At 38.1% G+C, this 23,181-nt stretch overlaps 1 protein-coding gene across 2 annotated transcripts in view; it reads right to left on the minus strand.

The window, feature by feature from the left end:
• Positions 1 to 23,181, minus strand: part of SOGA3 (SOGA family member 3) — a 475,986-nt gene that overhangs the window by 193,540 nt on the left and 259,265 nt on the right. For both annotated transcript variants that reach the window (XM_044064129.1, XM_044064121.1), the window contains exon 3: positions 5,172 to 5,330. In XM_044064129.1, the coding sequence (XP_043920064.1) occupies positions 5,172 to 5,330 (159 nt within the window). The remainder of the gene's footprint in view (positions 1 to 5,171; positions 5,331 to 23,181) is intronic.

Here is a 23,181-nt window from a genome sequence, read left to right on the forward strand (position 1 = left end):
ATTCTGAAACACCTTCTACCCATTCCCAACCTACCATATTAGGATATCTATCCTTCTTTCAGAAACATACCAGCTTTCAACTTAAACCTTGCTTATCAAATTTGAGGCTTCTGCCTCTGTTGTTTATAATCTCTTACAAATGTCCAACTCCTGACATTCCCAATTTACCTCAGACACTCTAGTTTCTTTTACACTATACATGCAACTAAAGTCTGGGTATAAATCTCTCAAATCTATTTTTTGTAACTTTTCAGAAATTTCAAAGTTTATAATGGCTCTAGTGTGCAGTCACATACCTTCAAATATACTTTAGATGAAATATCTTGAGGTGAAAAATATCAGACCATATCAGAGTCTTCCACTAACTTCTAAAAGTTATACATCTTAGCTGTTTTTTTATGTTCTTTCCTCTTATAAAAAAAATAAAAAGACCTGCTCAGTTCCAGCTGCAAATTTCTTGGAAATGTGGGAAACAGCTTACTGTCAAAAATCATCCATTACTAAAAAAAGTCTTTCAGCTTTTCCCGGTTAGGGACCGCCACAGCGGAACTTCTGTCCGCTAATGATTGGCAGTGGATTTTTACAGTGCCGAGTTGCCAGCCCAACACCCAACCTTCAAAGAAGGCACGCCCATTCACGCACGCACCTACCTGCATGTCTTTTAACATCACTTGACCGCGGGGAGGACATGCAGACTCCACACAGAAGGCACTCCAGCCGAGAATCGAACTGGAGAACCTCTTGCTGTGAGGTGACAATGCTAACCGCTGCACCACCGTGGACTACAAAAATCATCCATTACTGCAGCATTGAATTATCTGCAATCTTTGTGGTTGATTCTGATATTTAGTTGTCTTGTTAAGTTAGACTGATTCTTTGTTACAAGTAAATGCTGGATGGAATAACCAGACATTGCATAGCTGCACCCATCCTCAATGTAATGCATTCTGTGAATTAATCACATTCTGTAAAGAGAGTAGCCATCCTTCCTGAGCACAGCAGCTAAGGTAATAAACATCTCTTCAGTACTACCAGGTCAAACCGGAAACAATGCATCTCCCTGTATCACAGTTCAACACTGCTTCTAGCAGACAACAGCAGCAAAGCAATATAAACACTGCAGACCATTAAGATTAGCTCTCATTTCCTTACAGTAAGAATGATTATAGTTTATATTCCCTTCATGTGAGTGACATTTTTGCTCCTAAGATCCTCCCCCAATGCCCTATAGTTAGTATATGATGTCTAGTTAACTGATATTATAAGGAAAAAAGGGCCCCCGGTTCTAATGTCGAGACACGCAATGCTGAGACCTGACACATACACGCACATGTACACGTGCACACAGACACACGCACACACACACAAAATCGGAATGCACCTGATAAACATTGCTTTTCACTTTTAAAGTTGAATTTTTCAGGGGAAGGGTAGCAAGCCCCCTGGACCCCATAATGCAAGCCATTCCTCAGAAAGAGTGCCATTCCTCAGAAAAAAGGGAATATTCTGAGAAATGTCAGTCTTGGTCTTAGTACATGTAAGTCCAGATTTTTGGCCATTCCAACTCTACATTATGGGACTGGGCATTCTGAATACCTATATTTCAAACAGTTACAAAAAGCAATTTTCTTCAGGGCATTTTGGAAATAAATCTGAATTGTCTTGGTACAGCTGGTATTTTCCTGGCAATAAAACTAATACTCCGGAAATTATTTCCATTCTGACAGGAATGAATTTACAGCACAGCAGAAAGTGAAGCACTCCTTGCATTTTTTCCCACAGTCGTGTTCAAACTCCCAGTCTTGTTAATACAGTTTTAATGCCGTGACTTAGAAAGTCATCACTTTTCATATGTTTTTACATATTGTACTAAACCCATGCAACTGCGGTGGTGGTGCTGCGGTGGCGTTGTTGCCTCACAGTATGACGTTGTCCTGTTCGTTTCTCACCTAGAGCGTCTTCTGTGTGGAGACATGTATGAATGGGCGTACCTTCGTTGAAGGTTGTGTGTCAGAGCTGGCAACTCGGCACGTAAAAGCTACTGCCAATCATTAGAGGACCGGAGTTCCGCTGTGGCGACCCCTAACCGGGAAAAGCCGAAAGACACAACAACTAAACCCATGCAACTACAGTTTACTGTGATGATGTATAAATGTGTTAAAACTAAACATTCCACAGTTTAAACAGCTCTGCCAGAATGTTTTTTTCGTTTTGTTTGCAAGATTCTGCATTCCAAGTCATTGTGGATAAAATTCCTAACAATGTTCTGATAATTGTAATTTATCATCAAAGCATTATTTTTTAAATTATGATTTCAGAAGATTAGCCTACATAAAGCAACACAAAGAAAAATTAACTGCAAATGGCCCACATAAACAAATGCCTATACCACTAACATATATGCTTCTACACCCCCCCCTTTTAATATCCGCACTCTTGGATCGCCACATTATGACTAGAAGAATCAATGAGGTGGTCCAACAGCTGTTAAGAACTGCATTATAATCACCCTATAAACCTTACCACAGGACACAACAAATGTCAGTGACTCCTGCAGCCCATCAGTTAAGTGAATGGCAGCTGGCAATCAGTGAGCAGCACTGTGGGAAGGCCATGAGACATCAAACACCTACTCACCCTCTATAGCCCCTCACCCACCCTTACATAAAAACAGCTATCAGCATAACCTGGTTCCTTATCAACCCCCTCCCCCCCATCCACCTCCATGAACAGCCATTGACTAAAAGTCACTGAATGAGCAGATGTCTCCCAAGTGGCAGTCATTTATTTATTTTGTCTGTCACTATGATGAACCAGTCCTGACAGACCTGACACCTCTACACACATGTTACAGTGACACATGATCAATAGTTTCACTGCACAGTCTGACAAATGTGTTTTTATACACCATGCAGGTCTATAAAGGAATGCATAATTATGCAGATCAGGCACAATGACATTTGTATCTTTTATTGACCTTTTCTTTTCTGCATTTTATTTGCCACTGCATGACAGACACATGGTCAAGTATTGTATTGTGTTGTTAGCTACTTTACTAATTGGCGATACAGCTTCCTTGGGGAAGTATTTTTATGGTTTCACGAGTAAGGGGCTTAATTCCAAAAGGTTTAATTTAGTAAACATACCAGCAAAAAATAAGTATAATTTGTATTTAAATTGTATTAATATTTCAAACTCTAGCTAGTCTGAAAATAACTTTCATTTTTTTTTACTTCCGGCATTTTATGTTTCTTCCATTGCAGAATAGGATTTCCATATCACTTGATGCCTCAAATCTGATCTCGAATAATGTGACAAACAGTTTGTAGTTACAAATGAAAAACAAATGCCCTTTCAGAAAGCTCTTCATTAGGTAATTCCTATGTATCTACCAAGGGCATTATTTTCTCTCCCCCACCTAATTCATACTATGTTAATGGAAATGTCTGCCAGGTTACATCCACAATGTAGAGTTGTTTAGTGTTGCACTTTTATTGCTGTAATATGCTACTGCTATATATCTACCTTCACCACCACTTTCTCATTCATGAATAATGACCTAACTAGGTGTACACTTTGATCTACACAGTTGGAAATGGGTAAGGAACATCATGTAACACCTTGTGAGACTCCCCTCAGATGCCCCATGCTACTTTATATACCTATGGAAGTTGATGTCATTTATGATACAAGTACCCTCACAACACCGCTTACCTTATAGGTATATTACCATGAAAGCTTCAGTGAAAACACACTGCTTCTCACTTGTGATGTGTCACTGTTAAAAGACTATCAATTGTTATTTGTTACACTAACTTAAAATCTGAATCTCTTACAAGAGGATTAAATTGCATTTGCTGAAAGAAAGGAACAGTACCTCTCTACATGGCTCACGGCAGCAGTACTATGTTTCACATTTGGGAAGCACAGGAACTTGCTCTTATATATGTGTGTTAAAGATGTGTGTTATATGTGTGTGTTATATATGTGCGTTACATGTGTGCATTATATGTGTGTTATATGTGTGTGTTACATATGTATGTTATATGTGTGTGTTATATATGTATGTTATATATGTGTGTGTGTGTTATATGTGTGTGTTGTATGTGTGTGTTGTATGTGTGTGTTATATGTGTGTGTTATATGTGTATGTGTTATATCTGTGTGTTATATGTGTGTTACGTGTGTGCGTTATATGTGTGCATTATGTGTGTGTGTGTTATGTGGGTGTTATATATGTGTGTTATATGTGTGTGTTGTATGTGTATGTTATATGTGTGTGTTATATGTGTGTGTTACATATGTGTGTTATACATGCGTGTTAGATGCTGAGTACAGTTTCACTGGAGCTCTTAAGGAAATATCACCATAATATGAGTAATGCCTTATTTGTTGTGTTTCACACAATATCATTGGTAAATAATATATTAAAACAAATATTCTGTAAGAACTGCAAAAGAGAACTGTGTCCTCTTGACCCTGTGGTCACTCTGCTCCTACATATGCTGTACATATCAGCTACAATTCCTTTTTTCCATTTGGGACCTGTAACAATCATGATGTACTTAATAAATCTTAACAACACTTCACTTGCATTTTTCCAAGTACTGGAAAATTCATAGCAAAAACTTTGCATACAACTCATAGAAAGGACATTGGCATAAATGTATCAAAATGTAATTAGTATACAACCATTTTTATCCCTCCCCACATACACCAACAACTAATGGCAAAAGTATGGGGGGGTACATTTAGCTTTCTAGATGTTAGTACTTAATTATGTTCTATATGTGACTATGATACAGTGGCTAGCAATGCCATCGTACGGAGCCAAACATGTCTAAAAAAGAACATCCAAATTGCATGTCTTTGGGCTGGAACACAAAAGCCCTGGCACAACACTATTACTTCATGGAAACAGAATTAAGGAATACTGCAGTTTAAGGTTCACTTCTGCCTTGGAACATGTAGCTGGACAGAGAGAGAGAGAGAAAGAGATATGCTAACAACAAGGGCACTGTAGCTTAATGCAGGTAGACTATCAATCTCCTCATCTGCCTTCTTCACATAAATATTTCTCACTTAAATAATATGCTGCGTGAAAGTGATTGATAACGCTGTGATATATACAGATGACTTGACTGAGAAACTTAAAATCGTGTTATACAGACCTCTTTCGTTTTTTCCAGCTCACTCTGAAGAGCTTGTTTTGCTATCTCCACTTCTATTAGCTGTTGCCGTAATTTTTCATTCTCCTCCTCTGTTTTGGTACGTTTTTCTTCAACATTTTCTAGTTCATGGTGAAGACGTACGGACACATCTTTTGCAACCTACGTGCAAAGCAGAATCAATTGTGACATTAATAATGCCTCATTATTAAACATTGCAGAAATATATTACAGGTTCACTGAGTAAACTATTATGTTTTCGACCCTCCTTTCAAGTGATACACAAAATGGCAATTGTATAGTAAAGGAAAAAAAATTACATATCACATGATACATTACTATTTTTGTTATAAATCCCAACTAATTCTATCCGTACTGCACTGTATGAGGCAGTATGCAAACCAGCTAGGAGACAGAGTTATTATGAGATAACTGCACACTGTGGAGTACATTACACATCAAGCAAATACAAAAGCATAAGGCATGGTAATACCCCTACCAGGTCATGCTGGGACAGGTGCAATAAAGTTCAAGATCAAAGGTGCAGCAGTGTAGCCATCAGTGTACAATGCAATGGCTGCAATAACTGCACAGACATAGCACTTAATTTTGCTTGTCATTATACAGGATTTTCCCGTTGTTCTTTTATTTACTGAAATAACGTGTTGAACTTTATCTAATGTAATAGTTTTACCTAATGGATACATATAACACCTTTTAGTTGAACATGATGTGCAGGCCATGAAATTCTTATTCATTTATCACTTAATAAAAATGTCACAAACGAGACAGCGTGATGTGGGACTTGAAATCAATGATTTATGTTGAGCCACAAAATGAGTTGTAATCTACATTACAGCTGACTAATTGGAAACTTGATTACAGTAGCAATATCTTACTCAAAAAACACTGATACATCAACTGCAGTCCTTGAAAATGTAAGGTGGCTAAAGGGAAATGGAATACACCAAGGAATTTGTATGAGCAAACAAACAAGAGAGCGATATTTCAAATGAGAGGTTTCCATGATAGCAAGAAGCCTCAAGGCTGCAGCTCCAAAGTTTCATTAGCACACAGACATCAAGATCGAAACTAATCTCAGATTATATGTTATATGTGACTCTTCATAAGCACCTTTTATAATGTCAGTTAAGCATTAATATAAGCCTACGCAGTGCTCTTATGAAACGTCTGTCTTGCAGTCTCATAACGTCTTAATGTAGCTGGCCTCCTGGGCAACATAAAATGCCATCGCTAACACATTTCACCATAGACTGTATCATCTAGTATTGCAGGTTTAATAAAGCAGTCATGCAAAAACAACACATGCTGCTGCTGCTGTGTGACATCCTCACTGCTTTATAGTTACATCCTGCAAGCCCTTGAATATCACACTGGTGCTGATATTACTCCATAAACGTGACTGTCTGTATAGCCACCAGTAAAGACATGGTTCACTGCTTCAAGAAAATACAGGAATCCAGGTCATGGTAAAACAGCTCTACAGTAACTTTCTAAAATTGTATTTGTTTCCATATTAAAAAGACACCACAAACTACTTCCCCACTTTTGGTCGAGTGTACGATTCAGCTCAATGACTGATTCCCTGAGAAACACCTCTTCAGTTAATTCCGTTCAGAATTTCTGCTGCCACAGGTTCTATTTCTGCAGGGTCAGTAATTCAGTGTTTTTGAACTTTTCTTATTTCTCTCTGTTTAAATGATTGTGGAATAATTATATGTGCTCCACAGGGGACTGCTGGGACTTTCTTGCCTATAAAAAAAACATTTTTTTTTTCTTTTTAGTTTCATCCAGCTGAAGTTTTGACTAGATTTCTTCTTATGCTTGAAGCTGCGACCAGGCTGCCTTTGTGGAAATGTGATGGAACTGTCTGAGAGAATGACTGGCTAGTTGCCCATATAAACACAATGACTCACAATCCCATTTACATATTCACTTCTCACTTGTTAGTTCACTAAGTCAGTAACCTGCTCACTCATTCACTTGCTCATTTATGCATTCACTTACACACTCACACATTCCCTTGCACACATATTCACTTATACACTCACAGATTCACTTACACACATACTTGTTCACTGACACATTCCTTTAACTTACACACATTCCTGCTCATTCACACATTCACACAGTCACTAGCTCCCTCACTCGCTCAGTTACTCACACAGTCATTAATTTGGCTCACTCACTCACACACTGACTTACTCACATGTTATCTCAGTCAAAGATTCACTTGTTCGCACACACTGCATTTCCATGACTAAGTATCAATGTGTCCAAAAGCTTTTACAGAGAAGACTCAGAGACCAAGCAGTTCCAGTAAAGCATCTATGGTCAAAGTTTTCATGTAGTCAGTAGCAAAATTGCTGATTTCTAGAAAAGGACCTACTTTGACAATTTTTCATACCGTCAGCCTGATCCTGATCATCTCCTTACTTCTGTGAACTATGCAGATGTCATAACTCTCAAAAATACCTCTATGTTTGGAATAATTTCTAGTCTAAACATCTGCCGACTTTCACTGCCTGAATCATCTTCATAGCCTCCCCACTTCCATAAGGAAGTAGCAATGCCTAGAAATCTTTCCTCTGATAGGCTCAGCTCGTGTTCAGGTTCCTCACTAAATTGTTTCACTAAATAGATATCTGCAGACTATTCCCTTCATCTTTCTTATGCTTGTCTTTTTGGTATCCGGTGAGTGTATACTCACAGCCATGGGGCAGTTAAGGTGAAAATCAGAAAGCCAGCATTATCTGTCACTCAACTCTGTTGTTTCTCTAGACAAGAATATGGTATCTTGAATCCTATATAGTCACGCTAGTGCCTCATAATTCACTTTCCACTACGTTATCCAGCACGCCTAAATATCTGGTACACAGGCTCTCCAACCCTGCCTTCTCAAATGCTCAGTTTAAAAATGGCTAATGTTACAATGTTGTCTTCAAAAACAGAATGCAAAACTTAAATAGAATCATTGGCTTCAAGGCTGCAAGAAAATTTAGAAAAATCCTGCTTTGATTATTTGATTTGATAACTCTTATGATAGTTATTTTAACTAATGTATAATTAATCTAAAGTTTAGATAAGCTGAGGTTCAATAAGTTAAGATTCAATAAAAAAAATACACTTATATATATATATATATTTATGTGTTATATATATATATATATATATATATATATACAGGTGCACTTCACATTCTCGAAATACTGAAATTTCGAATTTCAGTAACTCGAGAATAAAATATCGAAAACCCAGTTGCGTGAAAGTCCACATAACCGAATCCGGAAATGTCAAATCAGCGGTTGTGGTGGTGTGCTGTGTTAATGGATAGCTGGTGATTAAGGTAAGTGTTTATATTTTAAGGGTTTTTAATGTATGTTAGTGTGTTGGGAAGTTGTAGGTGTATGTTACGGTATGTAGGTAAGAGTGTGAGTGTGTAAATGTTGAGAACGGTGGTGTTTGTACATATATGATGGGTGTTTATGTGAGGGGAATGTAGAGTGTGTAGTGGTGGGTTTATTGTCTTTGTCTTTTTAGTGCGATCTTGGAGTTAGTAAATATAAGTAGTGGGGGTGTGGGGGATTTTGTTTGTTTGTTGTAGTGTGGGGAGGAAGGTTTATGTGTGCTTGGTTGTGTGGTGGAGGGTGTATTTAAAAGTCGCGGTTTTGAATTTTGCGCTTTTGGGGTTTCGGTATTGTGAATTTTAGGCTTTATAGTCTCGAGATACTAAAATTCATATATATACACATATACATATACACACACACACACACACACACACACACACACACACACACACACACACATACACACACATGCACACCGTATTGCAGTATATAGGGTTTCACAGATACATCAACCCTGCTGTAGCTGATATTGACTTAGCAAAATTTGATCAAAAAATGTTTGGAAGACTACAACTGCAGGGTGATGTGTTCCATCAGTGTAAATGAATGCATTCACCCCCTTTGGAAAAAATAAAGTACCCATGAACTACCACATAGGTTGTAGTCCCCTAAATACAGAAAATGTAATAAGGGATCTGGGGACCCAAGTAGATAGTAATATCTCCTTTGATAATCATATTGGCAAGGTGGTTAAAAAATCCTTCTATGTGGCCCACCTAATCACAAAAAGGTTCGCATCTAGAACAAAAGAGGTTATTGTGCCTCTCTACTCATCACTCATTAGACCCATCATAGAATACAACGCACCATTTGGGATGTACCTTACAAGACACCTGCAACAGCTGGAAAGACCACAAAAGTACCTCACCAAGAGGATTACTGGCCTCAAACAGATGCCCTATTCAGCCCTACTCAAGAAATTACAACTGTACTCGGTTGCATACCGCTTACTCAGAGGTGATCTCTGTCTGACATACAAGACCATATCCAACCCAGAATTGATGGACATGCTCCACCTAAAAAAAAAAAACAAATCCTGGAGAGCCACACGCTCTAGAGATATAAACCTCACCACAGCGATAAATAGGACCTGCTGGAGGGATAGATTCCTGTCCCTGAGACTCCCCATGCTTGGGAACAGGATTCCAGTATACATCAGGCAAAGCCCCTCACTAACACTCTTCAAGAGAAACCTTGACGGGTGGATGAGAAACAGAAAATTTACCCCGGGGATCACTGCAGTGGCTCTGCTGGACAGTGGCGCAGGGAACTAATGGCTCTGCTGGACAGTGGCGCAGGGAACTAATGGCTCTGCTGGACAGTGGCGCAAGGAACTAATGGCTCTGCTGGACAGAGGCACAGGGAACTAATCTAAGGGGGTGGCGAAAGCCAACACATTCTGGCTAGGCTTATAAATGCCCTTGGGCAGATAGCCTAGTACTTACCTATGAACCTATGAACCTATAATTGACTTACACTGACAGTTTGCATATCACCTATGTTGCTGTCAAGATCAACTCTCAGTGGGATAAGGGAATTTATCCTTTCTTTTTCTACAGAGTTGTGCAATCTCAGATTTGATACATATAAGTAGCACCAGGTGCTGGGGTGCAGGGGGATTTACCCCCTTGCAAAAACACTGTATGGTTTTTAACCTTGTGTTAATGGTTTTATTATGTTCAACTAAAGTCTTGAGTTTGATGGTTCCAGTTTCATGTTAGATTGTGCATGACTCACTGATACCAATCCAATACATAACTGATGTATAAATATGTGTGTGTGTGTACATATATATATATATATCTATCTATATATATATATATATTTTATTTATTTTACATTTGTTAACCGGGAATGTCTGACTGAGCCGAAGCCCTCTTTCAGTAGAGTCCCAGGGAGAAAAGCTCCAGTACTTTACAGATTACATTTAGTCATTATACAAATAAGCAAAAAGTGGCAAAGCAGCTTGATGTCAACATCAGCATTTTTTTTTAAGTAGTAGTAAATTTGAAAATCTTGGTAGAAGCTGCAACCTTTGAGCAAGGTATAATTTTTACAATTTGTTAATGAAGGATGACAGTACAGTATTGGAGTGAAGAAAGGAAAACATTCATCTGCAGAGTGTAATTAAGGTAGGTTTGAGCAGTGGCAGATCCATTGCCCTTTGAGATATTCTTTTAAAGTTAATTTGAATTGTTTAGAATGTTTGAGTGTTCGAATTTCAAGAGGAAGTTTGTTCCATTCAATAGAGGGATGGTAGCTATATAAGTTGCACCCTGCTTTACACTTAGGCTTATAAATGTTTAATAGGTCTTGGGAAGAGCTGCGGAGGTTTCTTGATGGGGCATAGTGGGAGATTACAGAGTGTAAGGCTGGACAGAAAGATGACTGGTATAGAATATAAAAGAAAAAAAAAAAAAAATATATATATATATATATATATATATATATATATATAAGCAGATCTTGATTTAAAATATTCAGAACCTCGAAATACCAAATACAAGCATTTGAACACATAATAAACAGGCCGCACAGCATAACAATACACATAACATAAATACCCTTTTCAAATCACAAAATATAAAACAAATGAAGGCAGTCAGCCTTAGATCTCTCATGTGGGTGGCAAGTAGGGTTGCCAGCTGTCCGGTTTTTGACCAGACTATCCGGTTTTCAGTGAAATTGTCCGGTGGAAAAAAATCATCAAAACCGGACTAATGAAGTCCGTTTTTTTTTTTTTTTGCGCAGTCCGAGTCATCCGAGTCAACTTAAGGAGGACTGAAAAGTAAAAAAAGTAAAAAACTGAAACATACGCGCAACGCAAATTCAGCGTGATATGATTGTGTACTTAGTTTTGTTCCACTTGACCACTTTATTTCTCTAAAACGAGTTTTACGTGTCATCACCGCTGTCAGTGTCACTCACGCTCACGCAGCATGCTGTAACAGTTTTACACACCTGACCTGGCACCTTTTAATGAGAAACCAGTCCACTGGCCGCAATACGCAGCAGAATGCTGGAGTAGGAGGAGTGTGTTTGACAGGCTGACAGGCTACAGCTCGGTCATGTAATGAATAGCTGGATAGTTTAAACCGGCGTTTGAAGACTATGACAGTGTCTCGGTTTACTTCGTTGTTGAGCGGATAGTTGGACGATGGTACTCATTCAAAAGTACTGAAATCCAGAAATAGTCAAGGACTTTTTTCCATCTATTCAGCTGCTTGCTTGCAATAGTGCCCCTTAGTTAAGGTAAATTACCGCTAAATATGTTATCAGTTCTAATGTTTGCTGTTTTTTGTTCTTAATCAGTTTATATTTGTAATTTTCAGTTGTGGGAGAGGAATAATGAATGCCTTTGTGCATCACTGAATGAGTCGCAGAAAAAAATGTTAAGACTGGCTAGAACTGAGCTTTAAGCTGTTGCCAGACTTGTAGCAATATTTTTGAAGGAATGAGGACCACCTTACCAACTGTGGGCCATAATTTTAGATCATTTTGAGGGGGATCCCGCATCTGACCTCTCATCACTAGAGTTACCACCTTTTCAAATGCCCAAAGTGGGACAGTTGTGGCACAAATATCAGATTTTTCAGGCCAAAACATACCCACAGCCAGTACAAAGGACAGAACTTCACTTTTTTGCCTAAATAAAAGCGTATTCTTGTAGCATTTTAGTTGCTTGTTCTGTTTCTTTTAACATTTAAGTGTTTCAGATACAGAATTCCTGTTTTATACAACTAGTCTATTGCATAAAATATAGGAAATAATTTTGCCCTAAAATCTCAGGACATTTTCCATTTTTACAATTTTTTTGCAGGACACAACTGCCAAAAGAGGGACTGTCCCTCACAAAGTGGGACAGGTGGTAAGTAACCCTGTCTACCACCCCACCTCTCCCTCTGCATGATGGCTTCTTGAGCTTAATAATATTTCATATTAGATATCAGAAATGTATGCTATAAATTAATATTAAAATAAAATAATATATTTGTTTATTAATTTGTATTTTGTCCTGGATTATCCCTATCCAACATCTCCTATTGCTCATCTTGCAGGATTTGTTTAAATAATTCTGGCACACTGTAAGGGGCCTATTTGTTCGGCACTGAGGTACTGTGTCTACAAGGTGTGTCACCAAATGGGTGCACACTGGCTTACCAGTAACCATGTCTCAAATTCTGTAGTACTGCTTGGATATCCGGACCCTGGGTAGGAGTCAGTTGCAATTTTCCCTCTTGTTCCCCAACACAATTTTTTTCATTTTATCTTTTTCAGTCTCCTTTCCTGTATTCCTTTCATTTGATTCATACCTTTCTCTCCTTCTAATCGCATCCCATGCCCAACAATTGTGCATACCCAAATACTTTTTTATTATTTATTTATTTTATTTTACATTTGTTAACTGGGATGGTCCGACTGGATACATGTCCTTTTTCAGCGGAGGCCCGGGGAGAAAAGCTCCAACAGAGTTACATTGATAATTAGGTACAGTAAATGAGCTGAAAGAACTTAACAAAAACATAGGCTATTTACATACAAGTACAAGACTGCCATTACTGTTTCTGAGATTACTACAAATGTAACATTAATAACATATTAGCAAGGACGATAGGCAGTATAATGACATAGAGTTAGACAGGATACATATTTCTTTATCACAGTATACAAAGTACTTATCATCTTAGCTAGTTGTTTATGTTTTAGTTAATGGCACAGAGCTAGTCTGGGTTTGAGCAAGGACATAGCCAGTGTGACTTGAAGTGGAGTTTTAGACTATTTTTGAATTGACTTAGAGAAGTTGCAAGCGTGATGTTATTTGGGAGAGAGTTCCATATTTTACCAGTGGTGTTGGCAAATAGCGCGTCACCACCTAGGTTGAGAGATTTAGTTGTTTGGACAAGGAGTCTGCTTGCTGAGCAAAGGCAGCTTAGATTGGAGTAGGGAGTCATTAAGTTTTTTAGTGCTGGGGTATTCTCAGGTTGTTTAAGGATTTTGAAGGCCTCTATGAGTTACTTTATTTTCTCCTTTGAAACATTATACTGTACAATGTTATGATGGTGAACAGGTACTCTTCTTACCTAGTTTACTACTTTTACTGATTAAAATCTTGTACTGCATCTACTTGATTGTGATCATTGATACTACATACTATCCTGACTTATACTTCTCGGCATGCTTCTTACATTACCACTGCACTATTGCATTGTTATTGATTAAAGTTTATTGTTTTTTGGTAGCTTTTTTCTTTGTGTTATTGTTTTAATACCTTTAGTAAAGAAAATAACTTTCTATCCACCTCTGCCTCCCACTACTCAACTCTTCATGTTTCACTTCTCTGGGATTATGTTCCTACCTGTGACAGCAACAAGCATTTATCTGCATACTGCAGATTTGGTAACATTCTGACTAAGTGATCAGAAGTTACTGCACATCAAAGTACCTGCATTTCTAGTGTATGTTTTAGTGCTGCCTGAGACTAACTATTCCATATTTATTTCTTGTAACTGTTCATTAACAACCATCCATAAACTCCATACCAGTGAGAAGCAAAAGAAAATGTTACCTTGCAGTCTTCAAAATAAGAATGGTCTTATCCGGAACAGAAAAAGAGGGCGTTCCCATCAGCTGATGTCACAGTGATGTCACAAAATGGGCGTGGCATTGATGGGAGAGTGGGTGGGAATGGGTGGGGTTATGGGTGATGCGAGGGGTGTGACCTTAGTCCGGTTTTGGCCACAAAGAAATCTGGCAACCTTAGTGGCAAGCCCCCCCACACACACACACACACACACACACACACACACACACACACACACCACCACCAAACTTATATATACCAACTCCACAGTTGCATAAACTCAAAGAGTCAAGAAATCTCCCTGAGAAAAGGAATTACTGTGGGTCGATGCTGATGAAACTGCACTGTGAGTTTCAGCAATAACACAGCTGAAACAACAAAAGCACTCAACTTTCAACAGTCATTCTCCTAACTCAACACAACCATGTACAAAACTGAACTCACAAAATTATGTGACTATACATCTGTCAACCAATTATGATTTCAGAATTCACTCTGTATGGCAGTCGGTATTTCATACAGCACTTCAAACATGCTGATCAAATGTTTGAGAGTTTGTACTATAGCATACAGATAGGCAGAAAGATAAATATAGATATACATATTTTTATCTAACATACAAACACACACACACACACACACACACACACACACACACACACACACACATATGTATTTGTACCCATGTACATGAATGTAAACATAAAATATGTGACTGAGATTGTCTGTATGTGTCTAACTACAGAGCCAAGAAATAAACATCTGTCATCGGCAATTATCACACACATAAACATTTGTGATTATCCATGTTGATAGATGGAAAAGGAATGAATGTACCTGCCTGAACTAACTGCTGGATATATCATCCTCAGCTTGTGTAAAAACAATGACACTTGTATTCATTCTTGAAAGAATCAAATTGTTATTTTTAGAATATACTTAATTCCTATTATTTTTGGATATTTTGCAGTAGGGAGAAGTTTAATCATCTGAATGTGAGGCAGCTATGTGAGAGAATACCTCTCTCGGTTATTAGGAGCCATGTGACTTTTTCAGGTGAGTAACAATTATGTTGCCTTAGGCCTCCAGGAATTATGAATCTACAGTTGGATCATTCCAGTTCTAAAGCATGGCTTCTGTGGTTACTCATTCAATATCAGCAAATGAGAAACTGCGTAAAGCTTAATGGGTGATACTACAACTATGCCCAATTCCAAAAAAAACTATCAGATTCCTCATAATGCTCCACATTAGGGCAAGTATACATTAGCAGAGCACACTTAAAATGACAGGCGTGTGCAGTGCCATGTACAATTAACACAATGTAACTCAGGTAAGCAGGTAGTCAGTAACTGAGACTACATCCAAAGGAAGTAGTCTCATTAAAAAGTGATGTATGCTTTAGCTGATTTTTCTTTCTTCATTAGTTGAGGGTGCTATGCTGTAAATTTCCAAAAGAACAATGCAGCTGGTTGTATTTGTGAGAATCCTTCCTGATGCCGTCACGGTTGTTTCTACCCCAAAGTTGTACCGTGGTGCTGTGACAGGGGTCATGCCTCACAATTATCAGCTATCACAATCAGATGTTATATTGTAATCTAAACTCTCAAATATCTTCTATCTTTGCCACGGTCAATAGAATGTACAGTACAAACTCACTCTCATCCCAATGTTGCTTTCTCACTCAGTAGTCAGAAACCATTGGATTCACTGCACTCAAATTTTCCATATGCCTATCAGGGTTCCATCACCTCCACTATAACTTACAAGTGCTGCCAAACACACGGGGAACACATTAACCTATCATAGCCATATTAAGATGGCATAGGCATGGAAGCATATTTGAAGGTCTGGTTGTGTTCACCACACTGTATTGTTGTCAGTATCCATATTGCACCAATACTGACATCTGAATATCCTGTTGTTCATCCTCTGTGATCCCCTCTACTGGGACTTGGATACCATCCAGTAAACTTTACATATGCGTTGCGTGTATAATGGGGTTCATTATATCAGAATGTTATGCACTCTCATTATACTTCATAGGCAAGGGTGGATCATGCAGGGTCAGCAGAGGAAGATTGTACTCTATGCATCACTGAGCTTTCTTTCTCTCCTCTTTTCTAATATTGGGGGTATGGTCCTCTGAAGGAATCTAGGAAACATGAACATAGAGGCAGAACTACTACACAATGCCACCCCATTATTTTTGAATCTGTCCCCTGGTCTGCATAGAACATCTATGCTATTTTTCCTCTGACCTGATCCATGGCTATAAATGGTACAAGTACTAACCCATCTAACAGGTCAACAAGAAAATGAAAATAAAACACTGGGTAGATGAACTTGATCAAGTAGTCCTTATTTTTCAGCAAATTAAGCTTTCATGTTTCACTTCGGGAGAGGCTTACTAACAAACTACAAAGCTCAGACTCATACCACAGGACCATAGATAAGTAAAATTAAATATGGTCTACAAAATACTCATAACCAGATATCAGCTGTTACTCAAAGTAGCAAACTATACCAAATTAGTTGTACAGAAACAAAATTAGTTTTTCAATGCAATTAAACAATACAAAAATAAAAATGTCCTTAAGAAAACAAGTGAAACTCAGTACTCCGGGTTGGGTCAAAGCAGTCTGCAATCCAGAAGACAGATGCCCTGCACACTCATGCTACATATAACTAAGTGCAAGGTCTGTTTTGGGAAAGAGAGGTGCCTCCATTGCAGTGACAATGGAATACAGAACTAACTTATAAGATGCAAGAAAAACTATTTCAGTACCCAGATAATAAATAAAAACAGGCACAGACAGCTTTAAATCTTTCATACTCTAAGTGTGTTATTCAGACTGTATGTCTATATGGAGAAACATCAGTCATATCAAGCTACAACTCATTTACTGAAACACATATACTTCAGGTCACACAGGGGTCACAGGAACATAGGAACACACTAGACAAGCGATCCCAGGGACCATAAGGTACCTATAGCCATAGACACCTTTAAGCAGACAAACAAAGGTTTGTCCTTTCCAAGCACTTAATAATTTTCACCTCCCAAATGGTGCATGATAACCCTGATGTGAATTTATGCCCACACACCAATCAAAGCTTGTCTTAAAGGCAGCCAAAGTAGTACTTTTGATTGACCTGTAGTTTTAATGTTTTCCAGAGTCTGGGAATACTTTGAGTTACAAAGCTATCTCTTCAGTGAGTCTTGTCTGTGTAAATTCAGGACCTTAGTGTGGCTGTTTGTACAGCTATTAGTTTTGCAAAGAAATAGGAAGTTAAATTGGACTGGGTCTTTCATGATCCAAAAAGCAATGGACAGGTCATCTCACAGCAACCTGTAGGTTACTGAGTATAAGGAGGCTCATGCTAATCAATAGGGGTAGTTAAAGGATTTAAGATAGATTCCTGTCCCAGAGACTTCCCATACTCTGGAACAAGCTACCCATCTATGTCAAACAAAGTTCCTCATTAGCACTCTTCAAGAAAAATCTTGATAAGTGGATGGGAAATAGGAAATACACCCCAGGGATCACTTCAGTGGCTCTGCTCGACAGGGGCACAGGAAAATAACTTTCTTGGGTGGCGTAAGCCAGGGAACCTTGTTGGCTAGGCTTACTTAGGCCCTTGGGCTGATAGCCTAGCACCTACCTATGAACCTATAAACCTATAAGACTTTCAATTTTCTTGGTTATAAATCTTTGGGGTTTTCAAGATGAGTGATATGTTTGGATTTTTCCATAGCAGAGGGGGCACTGTATTCAATGGTGGGTCTGATAAAGGAAGACAACAGTGGTAGGGTGACTTCTTTGGATCTTGAAGATATTTCTTCGGAAACTAACTTGGTCAGTTGGAAAGATTTCCTGACTATGGTGGAAACATGATAATCGAATGACAGAGTGTTATCCACATAGGAACTTAGATCTCTTATGACCGTGTCTGTCTGAAGAGACACCATTTATAGCATATGAGATGGGGACACTTTTCTGCCAAATGCCACTGTGCTGCACATTTTTTCATTTAGTTTTAGACTGTTCGTAATGCACCATGTATGTCATATTCAGGCCCTTTTTGAAGCTACTTTGTATCAGTGTATGAGTGCATAAACAGTGACTAGTTTGCAGTCATAAGCAAACTTGGTCAACCATACTTCTGGAATATTGGCTTGGATGTCTGCAAAATAAATGCTAAACAAAACAGGGCCCAAAACTGATCTCCGTAGGACCCCACTAGTCACAATTTGACATTCAGAAAGGGAATTAGCAACTTCCACAACTTGGGATATTTTTTGCAGCTAATTTCCAATCCAGCAGACAATGTATGTGTTTACATTAAGCTTGTCTAATGTTTCAATAATAGCAACATGGGGAAAGTGTCAAAATCCTTGGCGTGGTTGTGATAAGCATTACTCACGGAATGACGACTGTCCACAACGTCTGTAACATTTTAAAAAAAGCTCACTAGGTTAAGGAGACTGGACCTGTCCATCACAAAACCAAACTTATAGGAATCCAGATCATTTAAGTTGCCTATGTCTGCTTAAATGAGTTCAGCTATAATACATTCCATGGCTTTGCATATACGGCTGATAAGGTTAATAGGTCCAAAATTACCCGGGTGTGTAGATGGGCCACCCTTGTGTAGGGGAATCCCTATGGCTGTTCTCTAGGCATCAAGAATAACCCCTATAGATAGGCTGAGGTTGAATAGTTTAAGTAGAAAATCAGATACTATTTACATGACACTGATGAAAATGCAGCCTGGTATGGTGTCAAGACCTATGTTAGTATGCTTTTTAGCCTGCGACAGGGCTTTTACGATTTGCTCCCAGGTGATTTCATGGGTAAATAAATTATCAACGATAATGGGTTAAATTTGATACAGCAACATACTGAAAAGGAAAAGGTGTGAAGATGCATGGGATTAAAGAGGACTGCAGTGTCTCATGAGGTTGTCGATCCGAGCAAAAGGAAGATGGATAACAGAACATAAGGTGCATGTATTGGGCTTGTGAAAATTATATAAGATGAAGAATTCAAGGTAGGCAATAGGAAAGGACTGTAAGACAAGCAGGGAATTAAGGTTTCTTTAAAGAGAAACTGGATGGTGAGGACTGACAAGTGCTTAAAAATATAATGTATGTCTGTGGAGAATTATAGATAGGCAGATAGATGGCAGGCAGGTTGGTAGGCAGACAGACTAATATACAGTTAGATAGACAGATGCACAAATACATACACAGAGAGTGACAGACAGATATATAGACAGACACAAATAAATAAACTGACAGACACAGAGAGACCAATACATAGCCAGATAGAAAAACAGACAGACAGATATAAACATAGAAAGAGAGAAAGAAAAAGCTAGACAAATACTTATTCAAAACAGGCAGAAGCCTTTGGATATAACCATTTGTGTGGGAAACTGCCTGCCTCATCCTTACTGCAGATTCATCTCACTTGTCATTCTTCTATCCCTAAAATAAAACCCATAAATATTTACTAATGCCCCAACCAGTCACTGCATATTACAGTGTTGCTTACCTCACCCTACAGCTGGCTGTGCCATCTGCCTTGTTTCCTGATGTACCATCTGATCATCATTCGGTTCTCCCCCAGCTCTCACACACTGATAAATGCACTTTCCAGTCTTATGTTTCGGAGCCAACTTGTCTTTGTGTAAAACAGGTCTTGTGCTACACACAGCCATACCTACTAATATCAGCTCTCCTGTTCCTGCTGTGTGTTAAAGCAATATATGTATCCAAGCCTTCTGATTGCATTTGTCATTGTTACAGAACTATTTTGTATGCATTAATCTCAGCTCTCCATGCTGTTTTACTGTATTAAATAAAACAGAAATGAACTATGCAAAGAGTGTACTGTTTCTTTTAGTTACATAACAAACCATTGGTGTTTATCTGTTTCTGTCACTAATTCACTTTAGCATCTTCTCCATTACCAGTTTGTATTTGACACTAGTACTGACTTTACTAAACTGCTTCACATTTTTGCTCCCTGTATTTTTATCTCTGAATATTATTCCGATTATATCTTAGTTCTGCATACTGCTGTATTCTAATAGTAGATTGGCATCTACATTTGCTCTTTACATTTTGCTTCATTTTAGTTTTTCAGTTTATCTTTTATAGTTAATGGTTTCCTTGTTCACAGCTGTAAAAGTATCTTTACTTGCACTTGCTGAGTTACCAGCCATAAATAAATGAGAAAGATGTCAGGGATTTGCTGAGCACACTGAAGCTACATCTGAATAACACAATGCTTCCCTTATTTAGTGAGGAGTTAGCATTTCCCTGCTTTACTATTTGGTATTCTTGGCACAGTAACCCAACAGTCTACAGTTATTCTTACTGAAACCAATGCCTTTGAAAAGTGCAGATGTTAAGTTGAGACAGTCTTGGCCTGGCTTTTGTTGGCATTTGCACAACCACTATGTCAGGTTACATTCTGCCATTGTACCTATAGGTTACTCTTTGTTAAGCCACAACTAGGTCATTTGCAGACTAAGAGAGGTGCCAATAAATGGTTGTGGGGGGAAAACTAATATAAAAGGAAAATAGTACAGATGTCCCCTGATTGTAATTACAGGGTCTTGGTTAACGTCTTCTGTAACAATTCTTTGATTTATTTATAAATCAAGTAAACTCATGAGGTACAAATGTCTTTTTTTAGGGCTGACACAGAAGCATTGTCTGGTTAAATGACTTGCTCAGAATCACACTGTAGGCAAACTGACACTGAGGTGATCGAAACAATAAATACAGAATGAAGCTTACTTGCAGTTCAGACCCTTAATCCTCTGCACTAAACTACCAGAGAAGCATCCTACAATCTTCCTGCTTGTCAAATTAGACATTTTCCTTAAAACAATGTCAAGTAATATGATGGGCACCAACATTATGGTTTATTACACTGGAAATCATTTGCCTATGGGCAGCCTTAGTTTTATAGTCAGTGACTATTTCAAGTAACAGCAAAAGTCTAGGTTAGTACAAGACACTGATGTTTATGGTACAGTTAAACTGATTCTTAGGTACTTAGAGTTAGCTATATCAGTGTAACTCGAGTGCAAAAAAATACATATATACATATTTCATTTTTTTATTTTTATGACAGTCATTTCTCACCTGCGTAAGACGGATCAAAGTCATGCAGGTGTTTTCAGACATAACATAGAAGTTTTAGTCTACTCAAATAATTCAATGTTAAAAAAACAGCTAATATATAACTTTTTTATAACAGCTTGTCTTAACTAAATAATACTCTGTAGATATGCATGGCTGTTTACAGGGATGGTGTGGAAGGTCTGATGCTGGCAAAGGGCAAAGTTATACCACTATGAATAATTATATTTTGTACGAACTACTGGAAATTATTCAAACTCTAAACATCTTAAACCTTGGGTAGTCACTAGTCAAAACAATACTTCCTAGGTCAGAAAACCTAAAAGCATTTTTTTTACAAAGGGGCAAGCTCCCCTCCACTCCTGATGTGAGAACAAGTCAATGTATCCCCAAACTGTACAAGATTGTACAGACTTTGAGAAGAGGTAGAAAGTCAGAGAAGTGCAACACTCACCTTCCCAATCTCCTTCAGGTCTAGCCACCCTCCCTGACAGGACGTCAATAATCATTCAGGTTTGACACTGTGAATGCCAGTCAGCTCTCCAGCAACAAACGGTAGGGCCCCCCACATTATGCTGGCAGATATTGCAAAAATCACAGTCAAATCAGCAGGATATACAGGTCCTTGGCAGCTCCTTGCTTTAAACTCCTAAGATGTACTACAAGACATGCAGATGAACTCAATAGTGGTGAGCATTTATTTAAAGAAATATCAGGGATGTTGTTTAAATATAAATAATAAGGGATGATTCATTAAGGCATATTGCAAGAACGCTGATATTGGGATTAACAGTTGCTACATATAAGTACTAAAAATTTGTATCGATCAATAGAGATTTATGGCACATCTTGTTATTTGGGACTTTTTTATTTTAGTTTTCTTTATCAGCCCACACAGTCTGTTCTTTCATGTAGTGTTAGTGGAAGGAAAAGAACCTTTTCTTATAGCAAAAAAAAAAAGTCTGAGTTTAAACAACATATTAATAACAAAAACTACTTTGTGATGCACAAGGAAGATTGGAATTTTAATGGCTTCTCCTTCTATGTATTAAATGATATATCTGCTTGGCATTTTTACTGGGAAATAAGCATGTACTCTGGAAATCTAAAATAGCATCCCTCTTTCAGGCAGTTATTATTTATAGAAGTAGAAGGTAACATCATCCAAATAGCTGGGTTAATGGCTATATAATCTACTTTGCAACGTCACCTGCTCATTTATATTATTATTATTAGTAGTAGTACTATTTATTATTGTTGTTGTTTTATTATTATAGTTCAGAGAGCTTAATTATAGTAAGGTTACTGGCTACAGAGCTGCTTTACAACTTCAGCTGTTTTTTTTGTACTTCGTACAGCTTAACTTTCACACAGTTATGCAATTTGTGCTCAAGATGCAAACCAGAGTGATTGCTAAGTCAGCAGCAGCAGCCCACAATTAACCTTAAAATGCAGCACTGCATACCATCTTTTCAGTGGCTAAATTATATATTGTCTAGGGTTGCAGCAAGAAACTAGGTCACTCATTGCTTTTGTCTTTAACTTGACATTAGACGTGGCAGTCACTTGTGAGTTGTATTCATCAGTAGTATTCATTAAATAACACTCTTTGCAGATAAAATAATTTGCCTTTGACACAAGGGCATAAGGCTGCAGAAAAAAGATATATACATGAAATAAGGCGTAAAAAATATTAGTCAAGTTTCTGCACTAAATTTCAGATTAAAACAGTTGACTCAAAACCTAAACCACTCTTAAAAAGCAAAGTAAATGTCAGCATAGCTCAGGTAGTATCGCATTCATTGCCAGATATGAAGGATGTGAGATTTAGTCACAGAG

This window comes from Protopterus annectens, chromosome 1.part0 (genome assembly GCF_019279795.1).
Source record: "Protopterus annectens isolate FY-2018-M chromosome 1.part0, PAN1.0, whole genome shotgun sequence".
Taxonomy (NCBI): Eukaryota; Metazoa; Chordata; order Ceratodontiformes; family Protopteridae; genus Protopterus; species Protopterus annectens.